The 22,034-nt window shown below is 41.1% G+C and overlaps 1 protein-coding gene across 1 annotated transcript; it reads left to right on the top strand.

The window, feature by feature from the left end:
- The first annotated feature begins 613 nt into the window (after window positions 1-613).
- tmem128 (transmembrane protein 128) lies at window positions 614-21,513 on the top strand. The gene is made up of 5 exons (XM_061922511.1): window positions 614-773; window positions 5,918-6,050; window positions 6,117-6,278; window positions 18,117-18,225; window positions 21,096-21,513. Exons 1-4 carry the CDS (start codon window positions 662-664, stop codon window positions 18,214-18,216), a joined length of 507 nt encoding a protein of 168 aa, XP_061778495.1. The 5' UTR covers window positions 614-661; the 3' UTR covers window positions 18,217-18,225; window positions 21,096-21,513.
- Window positions 21,514-22,034: the final 521 nt, after the last annotated feature.

Below are 22,034 nucleotides of genomic sequence, written 5' to 3'. Positions count from 1 at the left end.
AAAACAATTTACGAGGATTATGTTTCATACGTATATATATATATACATATATATGTATGTGTGTGTGTGTGTATATATATATATATATATATATATATATATATATATATTGGGGCGTCATGGCCAGAAACCCGAGGGTTGCAGGTTCGCTTCCCACCTATTGACATCAAAGTCGCTGCCGTTGTGTCCTTGGGCAGGACACTTCACCCTTTGCCCCCGGTGCCACTCACACTGGTGAATGAATGATGAATGAATGATTGGTGGTGGTTGGAGGGGCCGTAGGTGCAAACTGGCAGCCACACTTCCGTCAGTCTACCCCAGGGCAGCTGTGGCTACAGATGTAGCTTACCACCACCAGGTGTGAATGAATGATGGCTTCCCACTTCTCTGTGAGCGCTTTGAGTATATAACAATAGAAAAGCGCGATATAAATCTAATCCATTATTATATATATATATATATATGTAATATATGTATGTATACATACATACATTATATATATATGCATATATATGTATTACATATATATATATATTACACATATATATACATATACATACATACATACATACATGAGTAAACTACAAGAGTCTCTTTCATTGTACGTCATTAACACGCGCCTGGAAAGAGCGGAAGTGTGTTGTAGAAGTGTGCAGCTAGCATGATGCTACATGACAGCGAGCTGAGAAAGAGATTGAAGAAAGATGCAGAGTTACTCAACAAAGATGCACACTTGCTCTTGCAAACTCCCTCGACCAATGAAGACGAAAAGAGTTAAGTGTAAAGTTGATAAATTATCTCGCTGCCTGTCAGCTTTCTTACAAAGTAATGCTAACTGTTAGCTTAACTCTTGTCTGGGGCTAATCAACATCTTATCTTTAAGTTTATTATTGACTTATTCTATTTATGTTTATTATTTACCTATTCTCTTTATGTTTATTATTTACCTATTCTCTTTATGTTTATTATTGACTTATCTTTATGTTTATTATTGACTTATTGTCTTTCTGCTTGTTCTTAATGTGGTGAAGATGTTGTGATGACAACAGTTGCAAGTTAGTTGTCATGATTCCTTGTCCAGCCTCTTAAATTCCACCCACACGAGCAGAAAGTGGACACAAGAGTCTCCACACTCCGATTAAAGATTGGCAGCAAAGCCCAACATTGAAGTCAATGTTTGTTTCAAATGGATCCCCAAGTGTTGCTCCACTGGTGTCCATCACAGCAGATCATAACATCCACACAAAAAGACACTAAAGAGCTAAGGTATTGCATATACAATGCTATACTTTAACAGTACTACAAAACAGCCATTTAAAGCAGTTCATATAGAAAATAAAGAATGAAAGGGGGAAAAAACGACTTTTAGTGTAGTATCTCCTTATCTCACCCATGGAAAACTGTTCTATCAGTGGTTTGAATAGCACATGTTTATTGGATTTGAAATAATTAAAATAAATAGATTTTGAATCAATAAAAAAGTTTTGGTTGCAATCTAGTTCGTGTTACAAGTTTATTTAATTTTTTTGGTTCATTCTTTAATTTGATTGCAAATCGTTTTATGTTGTAAATATTTGATTTGATTTATTTACAGACAGACAGACACAGGGACGGAGTGTCTTCATAATAAAAAAGATAAAAAAAAAAAAAATAAGATGTCTGTCTATATGTGTTGACCCTGCGATGTCCAGGGTGTACACCGCCTTCCACCCAAATGCAGCCGAGATAGGCTCCAGCACCCTCCGTGACCCCAAAAAGGACAAGCGGTAGAAATGGATGGATGGACATAGTTTTATATTTCATTATTGTTTCTTTTGTTAATATCAAAGTCTGTTCTGCAAAAAGTTCATCCTGAGAAGCACACGGCTTATTGAAAGTTAAAATATACATGATCATCATATGATATACAAAATACAACACATTTAAAAATCTACCCACCAAATACCCATTTACAATTCCATTTATAAATAAAAAAGGAATCTTTAAATCCACCAAAATCAGTCTCAATTTCCTATTATTTAAAATGTGATTAAAATCTTGCATCTTGAAGATCTGCAATCATCTCATTAAAAATGCAGATGTCCAGACCAAAATGATGCCACTGATGTGAATTCCTCAACCAATTGGGGTGTGTTAAAAGTACTCGCATAACGTCACAATAAATTTAGCTTAAAACGCTTTTTAAAAATGTTTAAAGAAAGCCATTCTTTCATAGAGCTATCAATCTCATTCCAGATCATCGGGCCTCTACAGGCGATACTAAAGCTTGTACACTTTAGATCAGTGGTTCTCAACCTTTTTTCAGTCATGTACCCCCTGTCAACATGTTTTTAATTCAAGTACCCCCTAATCAGGGCAAAGCATTTTTGGTTGAAAAAAAGAGATAAAGAAGTAAAATACAGCACTATGTCATCACTTTCTGATTTATTAAATTGTATAACAGTGCAAAATGTTGCTCATTTGTAGTGGTCTTTCTTGAACTGTTTGGACAAAAAGATATAAAAATAAGTAAAAACTTGTGTAAAAATAAAGAAGTGATTGAATGGTAAATGCAGATTTCTCCACATAGAAGTAATCATCAACTTAAAGTGCCCTCTTTGGGGATTGTAATAGAGATCCATCTGGATTCATCAACTTACTTCTAAACATTTCTTCACAAAATAAGAAATCTTTAACATCAATATTTATGGAACATGTCCACAAAAAATCTAGCTGTCAACACTGAATATTGCATTGTTGTATTACTTTTCACACTTTATGAACTTAAATTTATATTTTGTTGAAGTATTGTTCAATAAATATATTTAGAAAGGATTTTTGAATTGTTGCTATTTTTAGCATATTTAAAAAAAAAATCTCACGTACCCCTTGGCATACCTTCAAGTACCCCCATTTGGGAACCTCTGCTTTAGATGAGCATTTTTCCCTCTTAATAAAGCTTTACTTCTAGTGTTATATCTCTGAGAAGTAGTGGTCACTGGAATGAGCTGGCAGGGTCTAGAATGTCATCCATATACTACAAGCACTGTGGAATCTGTTGCACTCTGTAAACCTCAGAAGATTTTACTCACAAAAAAGAGGATTTGAGGAAGTATTACAAAGTTTTCCCATGATGTAGCACGTATAACTTTCTTCCGAAGAATCTCCCGTTTTTGAAGATACCTGGGATACACGTTACTCCATACCACATTGCAATAGTTTATAGGAGTCCCATACAGAATTAGGAGAGTGTTAAGAGGAAGAAATTGCCTCCATTTTGAGAGTAGACTGACATATTTGGATCATTTATTCATTAAATATTCAATATGACTATTGGAATGTATAAAGCCATCTATGTAAACTCCAAGGAATTTAGTGCATCCATCCATCCATTTTCTACCGCTTGTCCCATTTGGGGTCGTGGGGGGTGCTGGAGCCTATTTCAACTGCATTCATGCAGAAGGCGTAGTACACCCTGGACAAGTCGCCACCTCATCACAGGGCCAACACAGATAGACAGACAACATTCACACTCACATTCACACACTAGGGACCAATTTTCCCTCCAATTTTTCATATGTTAACAAAAGCATTCAGTGGCGCACATGTGAGCAACGGCAGACGTGCACACTGTTATGCGCTTATCTTTTATCCCAATTTGTGCGCGGCCGAGATTTGCCGGGCGCAGAGCATGTGTGCGCAGTGGAACGTTGCTAGGGACCATTTAGTGTTTCCAATCAACCTATCCCCAGGTGCATGTCTTTGGAGGTAGGAGGGGCCTATCCCCAGGTGCATGTCTTTGGAGGTAGGAGGGGCCTATCCCCAGGTGCATGTCTTTGGAGGTGCCTATCCCCAGGTGCATGTCTTTGGAGGTGGGAGGGGTCTATCCTCAGGTGCATGTCTTTGGAGGTGGGAGGGGTCTATCCTCAGGTGCATGTCTTTGGAGGTGGGAGGGGTCTATCCTCAGGTGCATGTCTTTGGAGGTGGGAGGGGCCTATCCTCAGGTGCATGTCTTTGGAGGTGGGGGGGGGGCCTATCCCCAGGTGCATGTCTTTGGAGGTGGGGGGTGGGGGGGGGGCTATCCCCAGGTGCATGTCTTTGGAGGTGGGAGGGGTCTATCCTCAGGTGCATGTCTTTGGAGGTGGGGGGGGGGGGGGATATCCCCAGGTGCATGTCTTTGGAGGTGGGAGGGGTCTATCCTCAGGTGCATGTCTTTGGAGGTGGGGGGGGGGCCTATCCCCAGGTGCATGTCTTTGGAGGTGGGAGGGGTCTATCCTCAGGTGCATGTCTTTGGAGGTGGGGGGGGGGCCTATCCCCAGGTGCATGTCTTTGGAGGTGGGAGGGGTCTATCCTCAGGTGCATGTCTTTGGAGGTGGGGGGGGGGCCTATCCCCAGGTGCATGTCTTTGGCAGTGGGAGGAAGCCGGAGTACCCGGAGTAGAAGCCACACAGTCACGGGGAGAACATGCAAACTCCACACAAAAAGATCCCGAGCCCGGAATTGAATTTAGGACTACTCGTGACCTTCGTATTGTGAGGCACATGCACTAACCCCTGCGTCACCGTATTATGATATTTTCTTCATTCTGATATCTTGTTTAAAAATATATCGATATATCTTACAAACTCCATATATCGCCCAGCCCTAGGATTACCCTAAATACTGTAAAATATCACATTAAAGTGTTGAAAATATATTCTCTGTAGTTCCACTTCTTCAAAAGTCAGCCAACTTTCTTCTGGTCATCCCGTTAATCCCTTTAGGTCTAGCTCCCCACTTCCAATTTATTCTGTGAACTTGCAGCCTTTTTCACATGTTTTTTGACATTTGCAACAGTTTTCTCTTGTATTTGATTTGATCTCGCTGTTTTTTTTTATTTCATTACTTTCGTGTTGCTTTTGTTGAATGGTGTTTTTGGTTTGGGATGCTCTCTATGTTTCAAGGTGTCCACGCTTTTCCCTCCATTTTGCTCTTAGAAATTGGTCAAGAGTTGAATATGTCCTTTTTGTACTTTTGTAAAATGAGTTGTGCTTCTCAGTTTAAATGAGCAATTTGAATGGTTGACAATGTCAACTTTGAAATAAATAAATGGTAAATGTTTGAACTTGTATAGTGCTTTTGTACCGCTTTTTAAGGATCCCAAAGCACTTTGACAGTATTTCCACTTTCACCCATTCACACACACATTCACACACTGATGGTAGGAGCTGCCATGCAAGGCGCTAACCAGGACTCATCAGGAGCAAGGTTGAACTGTCTTGCCCAAGGACACAACGGACGTGACTGGGATGGTAGAGGGTGGGGATTGAACCAGCAACCCTCAGATTGCTGGCACGGCCACTCTACCAACTTGGCCACGCCCTCCCTGGCAAATATGCAGCAATTCATGATTGTTTTGTCTGTGAGCGCTGCACTGGAACACAGGAACTCTCTAACTCAGGGCCATCTCTGCCAGTGTAGACAGATAATGTGTAATAAAAGCTTAGCATCATGTGGTCTTTATTAACTGCAGTTTACAACTATCGAGTTGTTCTTCTGGCAAAACACTACAGTTTCCGTGGGAGCTGGGAGGTGAGCCAACAGGGATCACTTCCACTAAAGATGGAGACTAACTTCTTTTTGTAGGCCACTGAGTTTATTGGGAAGTACTCAGTGAATCTGTGAGATCAGGTGTTCAGCAGCCACTCATATGTTTAATCCAGTTAATCAATGTCAAATAGAAAAATGTTTCCCAAGGCAGTGAGTTTATCTAAAAGAAAAAATGGCCATTACATCGAAATCTGCTTTAGTGCCCCTGTTATATTTTTATTCTAGGTCTTTGCTGAAAGTTGTTTATTGGTCAAAATGCAAGTGTTCTAACATTTGTATGGACGAAAGAAGTCGCCACAACATCGGCTAATTAATACTTTGATCATCTTTTATTTGCTTTCATTTTTAGTTAAGGAAGACAAAGATGCCAAACCTCTCGCTCGAATCAACAAACACTCCGTTTTCTGGATTGTGGTCTCCATAAGTGTTACCTATTACGTGGACTTCTTCGGCAACATCCTTGAGAATGATAACATAAAGAGGTACGGAGGCTGCATGTAGCCTTTAAGCCAGTATTTTTCCTTGTTAACCTTGAGCTGTGTTTTCAGTTGGTGGTTCAACGTGGGCGTGCTGCTCCTCAGCATTTGTCTGGGCCTGGCCATGTTTTGTATCGTGTACCTGGAGGGCTTCAGAGGAATCCGGCACTACGACCAAGAGTACCCGGCTATCCCGCCCATCACCACCGCTGCATTCATTGCAGCATCTTGCAGGTACGTCAGTCACATAAGGAAATGTGTGGGACAAGCAAAGTCATTCAAACCAAATAAAAAGTCACACGTTAGATTTTAAATCATGTTTGGAATTCTTAGCTGCTCGACAGTCGGGAAAGTTTCATGGCCCATGACTTTATGAGCGATCGCCACCGCAATTTAAGCAACCGAGTGAAAAACTCCTGCCATAAACGCTGTAGAAATAATCTGGATCAGGACCAAAGTAGAATCAGTTTTTACGAACGCTATCCCATTTCAGGCATGTTCTAAAAGTTTCAGCAAAATCCACCAAAACTTTGAAGTTATGTTTAGGGATGCACGATATATAGTTTTTCAAACCACTTTCTGCTTCTTAAAACCGATACTGATCATTTCTGTCTATTATTTCTTAAAGGGGAACTGCACTTTTTCTGGGAATTTCTGCCTATTGATTACAATCATTATGAGAGATGGATGTATTTTTGTTATGCATTCTTCTAACTCCTAAATACACATAAATAAAAGTCAGCTTAATGCGGAGCCAATGGGAGGTCCTCTCTTCTGCCATAAAACCCGATAAAGCACCAATAATCCTCCATTTACATTTGGTGACTTGAATATGAAGCGAACATTAGTGATATTGTCATTAGAAGTGCTAACGCAGACAAACTATTTGTAGCGGTGCCGTGATCACCAGCTTGGTGACTTGAATATGAAGCAAACATTAGTGATATTGTCATTAGAAGTGCTAACGCAGACAAACTATTTGTAGCGGTGCCGTGATCACCAGCTTGGTGACTTGAATATGAAGCAAACATTAGTGATATTGTCATTAGAAGTGCTAACGCAGACAAACTATTTGTAGCGGTGCCGTGATCACCAGCTTGGTGACTTGAATATGAAGCAAACATTAGTGATATTGTCATTAGAAGTGCTAACGCAGACAAACTATTTGTAGCGGTGCCGTGATCACCAGCTTGGTGACTTGAATATGAAGCAAACATTAGTGATATTGTCATTAGAAGTGCTAACGCAGACAAACTATTTGTAGCGGTGCCGTGATCACCAGCTTGGTGACTTGAATATGAAGCGAACATTAGTGATATTGTCATTAGAAGTGCTAACGCAGACAAACTATTTGTAGCGGTGCCGTGATCACCAGCTTGGTGACTTGAATATGAAGCAAACATTAGTGATATTGTCATTAGAAGTGCTAACGCAGACAAACTATTTGTAGCGGTGCCGTGATCACCAGCTTGGTGACTTGAATATGAAGCAAACATTAGTGATATTGTCATTAGAAGTGCTAACGCAGACAAACTATTTGTAGCGGTGCCGTGATCACCAGCTTGGTGACTTGAATATGAAGCGAACATTAGTGATATTGTCATTAGAAGCGCTAACGCAGACAAACTATTTGTAGCGGTGCCGTGATCACCAGCTTGGTGACTTGAATATGAAGCAAGCATTAGTGATATTGTCATTAGAAGTGCTAACGCAGACAAACTATTTGTAGCGGTGCCGCGATCACCAGCTTGGTGACTTGAATATGAAGCAAACATTTGTGATATTGTCATTAGAAGTGCTAACGCAGACAAACTATTTGTAGCGGTGCCGTGATCACCAGCGTGGTGACTTGAATATGAAGCGAACATTAGTGATATTGTCATTAGAAGTGCTAACGCAGACAAACTATTTGTAGCGGTGCCGTGATCACCAGCTTGGTGACTTGAATATGAAGCAAACATTAGTGATATTGTCATTAGAAGTGCTAACGCAGACAAACTATTTGTAGCGGTGCCGTGATCACCAGCTTGGTGACTTGAATATGAAGCAAACATTAGTGATATTGTCATTAGAAGTGCTAACGCAGACAAACTATTTGTAGCGGTGCCGTGATCACCAGCTTGGTGACTTGAATATGAAGCAAACATTAGTGATATTGTCATTAGAAGTGCTAACGCAGACAAACTATTTGTAGCGGTGCCGTGATCACCAGCTTGGTGACTTGAATATGAAGCGAACATTAGTGATATTGTCATTAGAAGTGCTAACGCAGACAAACTATTTGTAGCGGTGCCGTGATCACCAGCTTGGTGACTTGAATATGAAGCGAACATTAGTGATATTGTCATTAGAAGTGCTAACGCAGACAAACTATTTGTAGCGGTGCCGTGATCACCAGCTTGGTGACTTGAATATGAAGCAAACATTAGTGATATTGTCATTAGAAGTGCTAACGCAGACAAACTATTTGTAGCGGTGCCGTGATCACCAGCTTGGTGACTTGAATATGAAGCAAACATTAGTGATATTGTCATTAGAAGTGCTAACGCAGACAAACTATTTGTAGCGGTGCCGTGATCACCAGCTTGGTGACTTGAATATGAAGCAAACATTAGTGATATTGTCATTAGAAGTGCTAACGCAGACAAACTATTTGTAGCGGTGCCGTGATCACCAGCTTGGTGACTTGAATATGAAGCAAACATTAGTGATATTGTCATTAGAAGTGCTAACGCAGACAAACTATTTGTAGCGGTGCCGTGATCACCAGCTTGGTGACTTGAATATGAAGCAAACATTAGTGATATTGTCATTAGAAGTGCTAACGCAGACAAACTATTTGTAGCGGTGCCGTGATCACCAGCTTGGTGACTTGAATATGAAGCAAACATTAGTGATATTGTCATTAGAAGTGCTAACGCAGACAAACTATTTGTAGCGGTGCCGTGATCACCAGCTTGGTGACTTGAATATGAAGCAAACATTAGTGATATTGTCATTAGAAGTGCTAACGCAGACAAACTATTTGTAGCGGTGCCGTGATCACCAGCTTGGTGACTTGAATATGAAGCGAACATTAGTGATATTGTCATTAGAAGTGCTAACGCAGACAAACTATTTGTAGCGGTGCCGTGATCACCAGCTTGGTGACTTGAATATGAAGCGAACATTAGTGATATTGTCATTAGAAGTGCTAACGCAGACAAACTATTTGTAGCGGTGCCGTGATCACCAGCTTGGTGACTTGAATATGAAGCAAACATTAGTGATATTGTCATTAGAAGTGCTAACGCAGACAAACTATTTGTAGCGGTGCCGTGATCACCAGCTTGGTGACTTGAATATGAAGCAAACATTAGTGATATTGTCATTAGAAGTGCTAACGCAGACAAACTATTTGTAGCGGTGCCGTGATCACCAGCTTGGTGACTTGAATATGAAGCGAACATTAGTGATATTGTCATTAGAAGTGCTAACGCAGACAAACTATTTGTAGCGGTGCCGTGATCACCAGCTTGGTGACTTGAATATGAAGCGAACATTAGTGATATTGTCATTAGAAGTGCTAACGCAGACAAACTATTTGTAGCGGTGCCGTGATCACCAGCTTGGTGACTTGAATATGAAGCAAACATTAGTGATATTGTCATTAGAAGTGCTAACGCAGACAAACTATTTGTAGCGGTGCCGTGATCACCAGCTTGGTGACTTGAATATGAAGCAAACATTAGTGATATTGTCATTAGAAGTGCTAACGCAGACAAACTATTTGTAGCGGTGCCGTGATCACCAGCTTGGTGACTTGAATATGAAGCAAACATTAGTGATATTGTCATTAGAAGTGCTAACGCAGACAAACTATTTGTAGCGGTGCCGTGATCACCAGCTTGGTGACTTGAATATGAAGCAAACATTAGTGATATTGTCATTAGAAGTGCTAACGCAGACAAACTATTTGTAGCGGTGCCGTGATCACCAGCTTGGTGACTTGAATATGAAGCAAACATTAGTGATATTGTCATTAGAAGTGCTAACGCAGACAAACTATTTGTAGCGGTGCCGTGATCACCAGCTTGGTGACTTGAATATGAAGCGAACATTAGTGATATTGTCATTAGAAGTGCTAACGCAGACAAACTATTTGTAGCGGTGCCGTGATCACCAGCTTGGTGACTTGAATATGAAGCAAACATTAGTGATATTGTCATTAGAAGTGCTAACGCAGACAAACTATTTGTAGCGGTGCCGTGATCACCAGCTTGGTGACTTGAATATGAAGCAAACATTAGTGATATTGTCATTAGAAGTGCTAACGCAGACAAACTATTTGTAGCGGTGCCGTGATCACCAGCTTGGTGACTTGAATATGAAGCAAACATTAGTGATATTGTCATTAGAAGTGCTAACGCAGACAAACTATTTGTAGCGGTGCCGTGATCACCAGCTTGGTGACTTGAATATGAAGCAAACATTAGTGATATTGTCATTAGAAGTGCTAACGCAGACAAACTATTTGTAGCGGTGCCGTGATCACCAGCTTGGTGACTTGAATATGAAGCAAACATTAGTGATATTGTCATTAGAAGTGCTAACGCAGACAAACTATTTGTAGCGGTGCCGTGATCACCAGCTTGGTGACTTGAATATGAAGCAAACATTAGTGATATTGTCATTAGAAGTGCTAACGCAGACAAACTATTTGTAGCGGTGCCGTGATCACCAGCTTGGTGACTTGAATATGAAGCAAACATTAGTGATATTGTCATTAGAAGTGCTAACGCAGACAAACTATTTGTAGCGGTGCCGTGATCACCAGCTTGGTGACTTGAATATGAAGCAAACATTAGTGATATTGTCATTAGAAGTGCTAACGCAGACAAACTATTTGTAGCGGTGCCGTGATCACCAGCTTGGTGACTTGAATATGAAGCAAACATTAGTGATATTGTCATTAGAAGTGCTAACGCAGACAAACTATTTGTAGCGGTGCCGTGATCACCAGCTTGGTGACTTGAATATGAAGCAAACATTAGTGATATTGTCATTAGAAGTGCTAACGCAGACAAACTATTTGTAGCGGTGCCGTGATCACCAGCTTGGTGACTTGAATATGAAGCAAACATTAGTGATATTGTCATTAGAAGTGCTAACGCAGACAAACTATTTGTAGCGGTGCCGTGATCACCAGCTTGGTGACTTGAATATGAAGCAAACATTAGTGATATTGTCATTAGAAGTGCTAACGCAGACAAACTATTTGTAGCGGTGCCGTGATCACCAGCTTGGTGACTTGAATATGAAGCGAACATTAGTGATATTGTCATTAGAAGCGCTAACGCAGACAAACTATTTGTAGCGGTGCCGTGATCACCAGCTTGGTGACTTGAATATGAAGCAAGCATTAGTGATATTGTCATTAGAAGTGCTAACGCAGACAAACTATTTGTAGCGGTGCCGCGATCACCAGCTTGGTGACTTGAATATGAAGCAAACATTTGTGATATTGTCATTAGAAGTGCTAACGCAGACAAACTATTTGTAGCGGTGCCGCGATCACCAGCTTGGTGACTTGAATATGAAGCAAACATTAGTGATATTGTCATTAGAAGTGCTAACGCAGACAAACTATTTGTAGCGGTGCCGTGATCACCAGCTTGGTGACTTGAATATGAAGCAAACATTAGTGATATTGTCATTAGAAGTGCTAACGCAGACAAACTATTTGTAGCGGTGCCGTGATCACCAGCTTGGTGACTTGAATATGAAGCGAACATTAGTGATATTGTCATTAGAAGTGCTAACGCAGACAAACTATTTGTAGCGGTGCCGTGATCACCAGCTTGGTGACTTGAATATGAAGCAAACATTAGTGATATTGTCATTAGAAGTGCTAACGCAGACAAACTATTTGTAGCGGTGCCGTGATCACCAGCTTGGTGACTTGAATATGAAGCAAACATTAGTGATATTGTCATTAGAAGTGCTAACGCAGACAAACTATTTGTAGCGGTGCCGTGATCACCAGCTTGGTGACTTGAATATGAAGCAAACATTAGTGATATTGTCATTAGAAGTGCTAACGCAGACAAACTATTTGTAGCGGTGCCGTGATCACCAGCTTGGTGACTTGAATATGAAGCAAACATTAGTGATATTGTCATTAGAAGTGCTAACGCAGACAAACTATTTGTAGCGGTGCCGTGATCACCAGCTTGGTGACTTGAATATGAAGCAAACATTAGTGATATTGTCATTAGAAGTGCTAACGCAGACAAACTATTTGTAGCGGTGCCGTGATCACCAGCTTGGTGACTTGAATATGAAGCAAACATTAGTGATATTGTCATTAGAAGTGCTAACGCAGACAAACTATTTGTAGCGGTGCCGTGATCACCAGCTTGGTGACTTGAATATGAAGCAAACATTAGTGATATTGTCATTAGAAGTGCTAACGCAGACAAACTATTCGTAGCGGTGCCGTGATCACCAGCTTGGTGACTTGAATATGAAGCAAACATTAGTGATATTGTCATTAGAAGTGCTAACGCAGACAAACTATTTGTAGCGGTGCCGTGATCACCAGCTTGGTGACTTGAATATGAAGCAAACATTAGTGATATTGTCATTAGAAGTGCTAACGCAGACAAACTATTTGTAGCGGTGCCGTGATCACCAGCTTGGTGACTTGAATATGAAGCAAACATTAGTGATATTGTCATTAGAAGTGCTAACGCAGACAAACTATTTGTAGCGGTGCCGTGATCACCAGCTTGGTGACTTGAATATGAAGCAAACATTAGTGATATTGTCATTAGAAGTGCTAACGCAGACAAACTATTTGTAGCGGTGCCGTGATCACCAGCTTGGTGACTTGAATATGAAGCAAACATTAGTGATATTGTCATTAGAAGTGCTAACGCAGACAAACTATTTGTAGCGGTGCCGTGATCACCAGCTTGGTGACTTGAATATGAAGCAAACATTAGTGATATTGTCATTAGAAGTGCTAACGCAGACAAACTATTTGTAGCGGTGCCGTGATCACCAGCTTGGTGACTTGAATATGAAGCAAACATTAGTGATATTGTCATTAGAAGTGCTAACGCAGACAAACTATTTGTAGCGGTGCCGTGATCACCAGCTTGGTGACTTGAATATGAAGCAAACATTAGTGATATTGTCATTAGAAGTGCTAACGCAGACAAACTATTTGTAGCGGTGCCGTGATCACCAGCTTGGTGACTTGAATATGAAGCAAACATTAGTGATATTGTCATTAGAAGTGCTAACGCAGACAAACTATTTGTAGCGGTGCCGTGATCACCAGCTTGGTGACTTGAATATGAAGCGAACATTAGTGATATTGTCATTAGAAGCGCTAACGCAGACAAACTATTTGTAGCGGTGCCGTGATCACCAGCTTGGTGACTTGAATATGAAGCAAGCATTAGTGATATTGTCATTAGAAGTGCTAACGCAGACAAACTATTTGTAGCGGTGCCGCGATCACCAGCTTGGTGACTTGAATATGAAGCAAACATTTGTGATATTGTCATTAGAAGTGCTAACGCAGACAAACTATTTGTAGCGGTGCCGTGATCACCAGCGTGGTGACTTGAATATGAAGCGAACATTAGTGATATTGTCATTAGAAGTGCTAACGCAGACAAACTATTTGTAGCGGTGCCGCGATCACCAGCTTGGTGACTTGAATATGAAGCAAGCATTAGTGATATTGTCATTAGAAGTGCTAACGCAGACAAACTATTTGTAGCGGTGCCGCGATCACCAGCTTGGTGACTTGAATATGAAGCAAACATTAGTGATATTGTCATTAGAAGTGCTAACGCAGACAAACTATTTGTAGCGGTGCCGTGATCACCAGCTTGGTGACTTGAATATGAAGCAAACATTAGTGATATTGTCATTAGAAGTGCTAACGCAGACAAACTATTTGTAGCGGTGCCGTGATCACCAGCTTGGTGACTTGAATATGAAGCAAACTATTTTTAGCGGTGCCGTGATCACCAGCTTGGTGACTTGAATATGAAGCAAACATTAGTGATATTGTCATTAGAAGTGCTAACGCAGACAAACTATTTGTAGCGGTGCCGTGATCACCAGCTTGGTGACTTGAATATGAAGCAAACATTAGTGATATTGTCATTAGAAGTGCTAACGCAGACAAACTATTTGTAGCGGTGCCGTGATCACCAGCTTGGTGACTTGAATATGAAGCAAACATTAGTGATATTGTCATTAGAAGTGCTAACGCAGACAAACTATTTGTAGCGGTGCCGTGATCACCAGCTTGGTGACTTGAATATGAAGCAAACATTAGTGATATTGTCATTAGAAGTGCTAACGCAGACAAACTATTTGTAGCGGTGCCGTGATCACCAGCTTGGTGACTTGAATATGAAGCAAACATTAGTGATATTGTCATTAGAAGCGCTAACGCAGACAAACTATTTGTAGCGGTGCCGTGATCACCAGCTTGGTGACTTGAATATGAAGCAAGCATTAGTGATATTGTCATTAGAAGTGCTAACGCAGACAAACTATTTGTAGCGGTGCCGCGATCACCAGCTTGGTGACTTGAATATGAAGCAAACATTAGTGATATTGTCATTAGAAGTGCTAACGCAGACAAACTATTTGTAGCGGTGCCGTGATCACCAGCGTGGTGACTTGAATATGAAGCAAACATTAGTGATATTGTCATTAGAAGTGCTAACGCAGACAAACTATTTGTAGCGGTGCCGTGATCACCAGCTTGGTGACTTGAATATGAAGCAAACATTAGTGATATTGTCATTAGAAGTGCTAACGCAGACAAACTATTTGTAGCGGTGCCGTGATCACCAGCTTGGTGACTTGAATATGAAGCAAGCATTAGTGATATTGTCATTAGAAGTGCTAACGCAGACAAACTATTTGTAGCGGTGCCGCGATCACCAGCTTGGTGACTTGAATATGAAGCAAACATTAGTGATATTGTCATTAGAAGTGCTAACGCAGACAAACTATTTGTAGCGGTGCCGTGATCACCAGCGTGGTGACTTGAATATGAAGCAAACATTAGTGATATTGTCATTAGAAGTGCTAACGCAGACAAACTATTTGTAGCGGTGCCGTGATCACCAGCTTGGTGACTTGAATATGAAGCAAACATTAGTGATATTGTCATTAGAAGTGCTAACGCAGACAAACTATTTGTAGCGGTGCCGTGATCACCAGCTTGGTGACTTGAATATGAAGCAAACATTAGTGATATTGTCATTAGAAGTGCTAACGCAGACAAACTATTTGTAGTGGTGCCGTGATCACCAGCTTGTGTGCCAATGTTGACATGATTGTCTGGGGAACGGCTTCCTTCTTTCCTTGCTCCTCAAACTTTATTTTAGATCATAAATCATGCCTCTCACCTGGATAGTGGACGGACCAGTACGTATTCCGACGAGTTGGTACACTTTGACAGCCAATTTAGACCACAAATGGCGAGAATGACACAAAAGGACGCTTGGTTCCAGCCCCCTGTTCTTCACAAAGAATATGAGACATTCTTCATCTAAATGGGAATATTTCAACCTCTGACAAGTCATCATTCGAACGACAGCAGACCTTATACAGTAAGTGATGTTTTATAATGTCTGTTGGCAATTAGAGATGTTAAAAGAAAAGCGAACATAGTAATGCGTTTTTGAAATGTGCTTCAAATGATAAAAGTAGGTAAGTGTTAAATGTTATTCTAAATGTACCTGTTGCAACAAGACATAACATTACATCATGGATATAAAACTCTAACTGAGGTGTTTGGATGTTTTTTAGGGCTTTATAGGTAGAATAGAGGGGCTCCCATGGCCTCCATTGTAAGTGGACTTTTGATCGCATTGATTTAATATTTAGAAAGCATCTTAGAAATACATTCAGCTGGACATTGTACATACTGTATACACCAGGGGCGTCAAACCTACGGCCCCGGCCCGCCACCCAGCTGGACATTGTACATACTGTATACACCAGGGGCGTCAAACCTACGGCCCCGGCCCGCCACCCAGCTGGACATTGTACATACTGTATACACCAGGGGCGTCAAACCTACGGCCCCGGCCCGCCACCCAGCTGGACATTGTACATACTGTATACACCAGGGGTGTCAAACCTACGGCCCCGGCCCGCCACCCAGCTGGACATTGTACATACTGTATACACCAGGGGTGTCAAACCTACGGCCCCGGCCCGCCACCCAGCTGGACATTGTACATACTGTATACACCAGGGGTGTCAAACCTACGGCCCCGGCCCGCCACCCAGCTGGACATTGTACATACTGTATACACCAGGGGTGTCAAACCTACGGCCCCGGCCCGCCACCCAGCTGGACATTGTACATACTGTATACACCAGGGGTGTCAAACCTACGGCCCCGGCCCGCCACCCAGCTGGACATTGTACATACTGTATACACCAGGGGTGTCAAACCTACGGCCCCGGCCCGCCACCCAGCTGGACATTGTACATACTGTATACACCAGGGGTGTCAAACCTACGGCCCCGGCCCGCCACCCAGCTGGACATTGTACATACTGTATACACCAGGGGTTTCAAACCTACGGCCCCGGCCCGCCACCCAGCAGGACATTGTACATACTGTAACACCAGGGGTGTCAAACCTACGGCCCCGGCCCGCCACCCAGCTGGACATTGTACATACTGTATACACCAGGGGTGTCAAACCTACGGCCCCGGCCCGCCACCCAGCTGGACATTGTACATACTGTATACACCAGGGGTGTCAAACCTACGGCCCCGGCCCGCCACCCAGCTGGACATTGTACATACTGTATACACCAGGGGTGTCAAACCTACGGCCCCGGCCCGCCACCCAGCTGGACATTGTACATACTGTATACACCAGGGGTTTCAAACCTACGGCCCCGGCCCGCCACCCAGCTGGACATTGTACATACTGTATACACCAGGGGTGTCAAACCTACGGCCCCGGCCCGCCACCCAGCTGGACATTGTACATACTGTATACACCAGGGGTGTCAAACCTACGGCCCCGGCCCGCCACCCAGCTGGACATTGTACATACTGTATACATCAGGGGTGTCAAACCTACGGCCCCGGCCCGCCACCCAGCTGGACATTGTACATACTGTAACACCAGGGGTGTCAAACCTACGGCCCCGGCCCGCCATCAGGTTCTGTCCGGCCCGTGAGATGATTTTGGTAAATATAAAAATTAGCTGAAATTTTGAAAGAAACTGCTCTTCTAAATGTGTCCACTGGATGTCGCAATAGCAATTCTTTGTATTCCCAGAGAGGGCGGAGTTGAGGAAAATGATGTTGATATCACAATGTCTTGTATCTTCTGATGGATAAAAATGTTACACCAATGAGAGCATTTTAAAACACTTTTAGACCCACACCTATTTGACTGATGGACACAATTATTCAGAAATCTTAAATCACGACAAATAAACTAGATAAACTACTATGAACAGCAACATGTAAGTGTAAAAAAAACAACAACATTATGATTTGTATGTTTCAGGTTGTGCTTATTCTATTTTTAAACAAAGAAAACAATCTGAAGTTGTCTTTATTTTGAAGTTACCATGACAGGATTTTACCAGTCCAGATTTCCCTGGATGTGGCCCCTGAGCTAAAATGAGTTTGACACCCCACACAGCACAGACCAAAAGTTTGGACACACCTTCTCCTCATCATTCAATGCAATCTTTTCTTTATTTTCATGACTATTTACATTGTAGAATGTCACATCAAAACTATGAATGAACACATGTGGAGTTATTTACTTCACAGATAAAGGTGAAATAACTGAAAACATGTTTTGTATTCTAGTTTCTTCAAAATAGCCACTCCTTGCACCGAGTACTGCTTTGCACACTCTTGGCATTCTCTCCATGAGCTTCAAGAGGTGGTCCCCTGAAATGACGTGTGCAAAGCAGTAATCAGAGAGAGCAAAGCTGGTCAGGAACATAGTGGGACTTGTAATTTCATGTCCTGATGATGAAAAACCTGTTTTCTATTCTTTTGCAGTTTGAACATCGCACTTTGGCCCGTCTGGTCCTTCCTCACTCCACTCATCCTCTTCACACAGTTCATGGGCGTGGTCATGTTCATTTCCATGCTTGGATGAAGGAGACAGGTGAGGAAGGTTTTCAACTGCTGATGTGCATTGATCTTCAACTTCTTGCTTCTGTCATTTCCCTCAGTAATGCCATCAAGTTCAGATCATAGAAGTTTAATACAGTAAAGCACCATATTTTTCGGAATTTAAGGTGCACTTAAAATCTTTTAATTTTTTCCCAAAATTTGACCCGGTGCGCCTAATGTATGTATTCATTCTGATTGTGCTTACCTACCAATAAGCAATTGGATTTGGTAGATGGTGCAATAAGTGGGACCAGTAGATGGCAGTCAGGCATAAGAGATAAGTTTGAGCTGTAGGTCGATGAGCCCTGTTCAAAAAAGGATGCTGGCTAACACGTGTCCTGCACCACTAAAACTGCTGTGGCTTTTACGACCTTGCTGGCCAGGTGACTGATCTTGTTCAATTGGAAGCTGGCTCACCCTCCATCACACGGCCGTTAGGGTTAGAGAGCTTCTTTACAATTTAAAATTGGAAAAACTTAGGTTTTCACTAAATGGCTCTGCTCAAGTGTTTGAAAGTTTATGGAGTCCCTTCTTATTGTATCTCAACTCTCTTGACTTATGTCCAGATGCAGATGAGGAATAATCTCACTTTTATTTAGTACTATTATTATTATTTTTTATTTATTCTTTTTTTTTTTCTCCCTTTCTCTCTCCTTTTAGTCTATTTCTGTATTTGGTGTTGTATGTGTGTGTGTGTGTGAATGTGTGTGTCTTTGTTGTCTTACCTGAGTGGGGGGGAGGGGGGGTAGTTTTAGGGGTAAAGGTGTGAAGAATTCACTGACTTTAAAAATGTACTGTTTCGACTTGCACTTTTTTTTCTGTATATGTGAAAAAGTCAATAAAAAAAGTTGGATTAAAAATGATGCTGACAAGCAAAGTCCAAAACTTTTAGAAGATAGACAATTACACACGGCACTGCAAAATCTGTCAAAAATGTTTTTAGTACAACTTTGGCAAACTATGAAGCCACAACGCTTGATGGATTGTCGGCGCTGTATTATTATGGTGTGTGTGTGTGTGTGTGTGTGTGTGTGTGTGTGTAAGCACCCCCAAAATGGCACCTATTCGGATACATTTGATCTAATAATAATAGTAATGGATTAGATTTTATATCTATTATTAGATACTCAAAGAGCTCCCAGAGAAGTGGGAACTCATCATTCATTCACACCTGGGGGTGGTAAGCTACATTTGTAGCCACAGCTGGGTAGACTGACGGAAGCGAGGCTGCCCTCTGACCACCACCTATCATTCATTCACAATATTATGCAAACCCAACTTTTCTTACCTATTGGTAACTACATAAGTCTGGAAAATGTGGGCGTGTCCGCCATTGTAGTCCGTGCCATGGTCTATAAGCTCCTTCCTTTTGTTGTAGGACTTCCTCCTCTGCTCTTGACATTTCTGATACTAAGTAGTGTACACTTCTAACTTCTATCTAGCAGTAGATTTGCTATGGCATAGGGTTGTCCCGATACCAATATTTTGGTACCAGTACCAAAATGTAATTCAATAATTTTAGATACTTTTCCTTACTTTTCTAAATATAGTATACTACAAAGAAATGGCCTTATTGGCTTTATTTGAACAAAAAGTCCTGTGTCATATTAAACATACAGTATGTCTCTTATTGTAATCCAATAACAATTTAGTCCTTCAATAAAATGTTGAACATACTAAACAACTTGTCTTTTAGTAGTAAGTAAACAAACAAAAGACTCCTAATTAGTCTTGTGTGATTATAAAAGTACAAACTGTAAAAATGGATCATTCACCTACTTGTTCATTTACTGTTAATATATGCTTATTTTCTGTTCCAACATGTTCTATCTACACTTCTGTTAAATGTAATAATCACTTATTCTTCTCTTCTTTGATACTTGACATTAGTTTTGGATGATACCACACATTTAGGTATGGATGTGATACCAAGTAGTTACAGGATCATACATTGGTCATATTCAAGGTGCTCATGTGTCCAGGGACATATTTACTGACTTTATAAACATAATGTGAATTTTAAAAAAAGGAAAAAAGATTTTGTGACAATAAACAATATTGAGGTAAACGTAGTAGTATCGACTAGATACACTCTTGCACTTGGTATCATTACAGTGGATGTCAGGTGTAGATCCACTCATGGCGTTTGTTTACATTGTGATGGAGGTGAGCTATTGTATCCTCCTACGCTGTGTAGTGAAGCATGTTTAGCTATTCCTAGTCCTCCAGTGATAATGTTAATGTAAGAAACTTACTTTATTTGTTGCCATGGAGGCCATGATTAATGATTTAGAAGTAGCTAAAACACTGCCAACTGCGGCTGGTTGTTAGCCACTAACTAGCGAACCATGTCTTAAAGCAGCTCTTCCTGAGGGTGTTTCAGTGTTATAACTTCACCTTTATCTTGACTTTTTACACCAAAATGCGTCCATTCTCCCTTTTCTGTCTACACACTGTGTCTGCTTGTAAGTACTCTGTGTGCACGCGCTGCCATACATGCTCCTCTGCTCCACGTGACATCATGCCTGTTAAAAAATGGGGTGGGGACGGGTGCTTTTTAGAGGAGGTATAGTAGCGAATATGAGTCATTAGTATCGCGGTACTATAGTAGCACCGCGATACTGTACAACACTAACAGCCAAAATGTGTTGCTAATGTCAAATGACTTTCTGCCAAGCATTCCAATAACTGTAATGCTTTGGGTTCCAAACTCTTCAAAAGTTCACTTAGGTGAGCTTTCATGAGTAGTGATGAAGTGATGCTTCAGGAAAGTGATATTTGCTACACAAAGATGAAAAAAGCACTTGAATGTGTTCATGTAAATAGCATGAAGTCTCACGCTGGTGTTTTCTTGTGTCCCAGTGATGCATGGCAGGGGAGAGCAGCAAGATGGAGTAAGTGAGACTTTTCCAGGAAGGTGGTTTGACCATTGGGACTTCTTCAGGACTCCTGACAAGACTTTTTCATGTTAACAAGTACGTTTGAAAAGAGTGCAAAAATGTTTTTGAAGATTTGACTGAGAAACAACAATGTTTTTGTTCATATTTAAGAATGATATTTCTCCATTATGTGCTTTTTGTATATTTACTTTTGATATCTGCAAGCTGCAAAAAAGACTCTTTCTAAACCTAACAAAAGGCTTTTCAAGCGTATGTTAAATTAATATTATTTGCATTGGAAACCAATACTGTCATGTTATTGTTGCTTTGATGCCAACCTTCATGTGACCGCGTTTTTTTTGATTACATAAATATTAAACTATTTGGAAATTGCACACTAATTCTGTTTCCTCTTGTTAATTGCAAATAATGCATCAGGCCTTGACATTTACTTGTTTTACTAGCTTAAGTTCAAGTGTGTAGAAATAAAAAAAAGAAGAAAAAAAGTCTTCCGAACCCTGTTAGCATAAGTGATGTGAAAAGGAAGCAAAAGCGAGCTAATGTAATCAGTGTGAAATGTCATCAACAGTGTCAGTGGCTCATTTAAGCCAGTTTATACTTCTTTGTTGCACTGATTGAGTCAGTCCTCGTTAGGTCACCTGATGTTTTTCGCACATTGTCATTTGTTGAAAAACTACAACATAATCTTTTATTTTGTTATCGGAAAAGGGTGGAAATAAGGCATTGGAAAAGCAGGGTTACGCTCTGGATTACATTTTTGGTACAAAAATAAAATGTAATTGTAACACACTTACATTTTATTTAGCAAACATTTCTAAGGAGGTTTGAATACATTGGTACATCCAACCTGATTAACAGCCAATCACGTGTGACTCCGCCCCTTTTCTTAGGCATCTGCTTC

This window comes from Nerophis ophidion, linkage group LG16 (genome assembly GCF_033978795.1).
Source record: "Nerophis ophidion isolate RoL-2023_Sa linkage group LG16, RoL_Noph_v1.0, whole genome shotgun sequence".
Classification (NCBI taxonomy): Eukaryota; Metazoa; Chordata; class Actinopteri; order Syngnathiformes; family Syngnathidae; genus Nerophis; species Nerophis ophidion.
Note: the sequence above shows the minus strand (reverse complement) of the source record. Positions and strands in the feature narration are given on the sequence as shown.

Bases quoted from the DNA above. Each gene is read 5' to 3' on its own strand.
- tmem128 (XM_061922511.1), top strand. From the start codon at position 662: ATGATGCTACATGACAGCGAGCTGAGAAAGAGATTGAAGAAAGATGCA. The intron at 774-5,917 runs GTTAAGTGTAAA...TTTCATTTTTAG, and splicing joins GACCAATGAAGACGAAAAGA to TTAAGGAAGACAAAGATGCC. The intron at 6,279-18,116 runs GTACGTCAGTCA...ATTCTTTTGCAG, and splicing joins TTCATTGCAGCATCTTGCAG to TTTGAACATCGCACTTTGGC.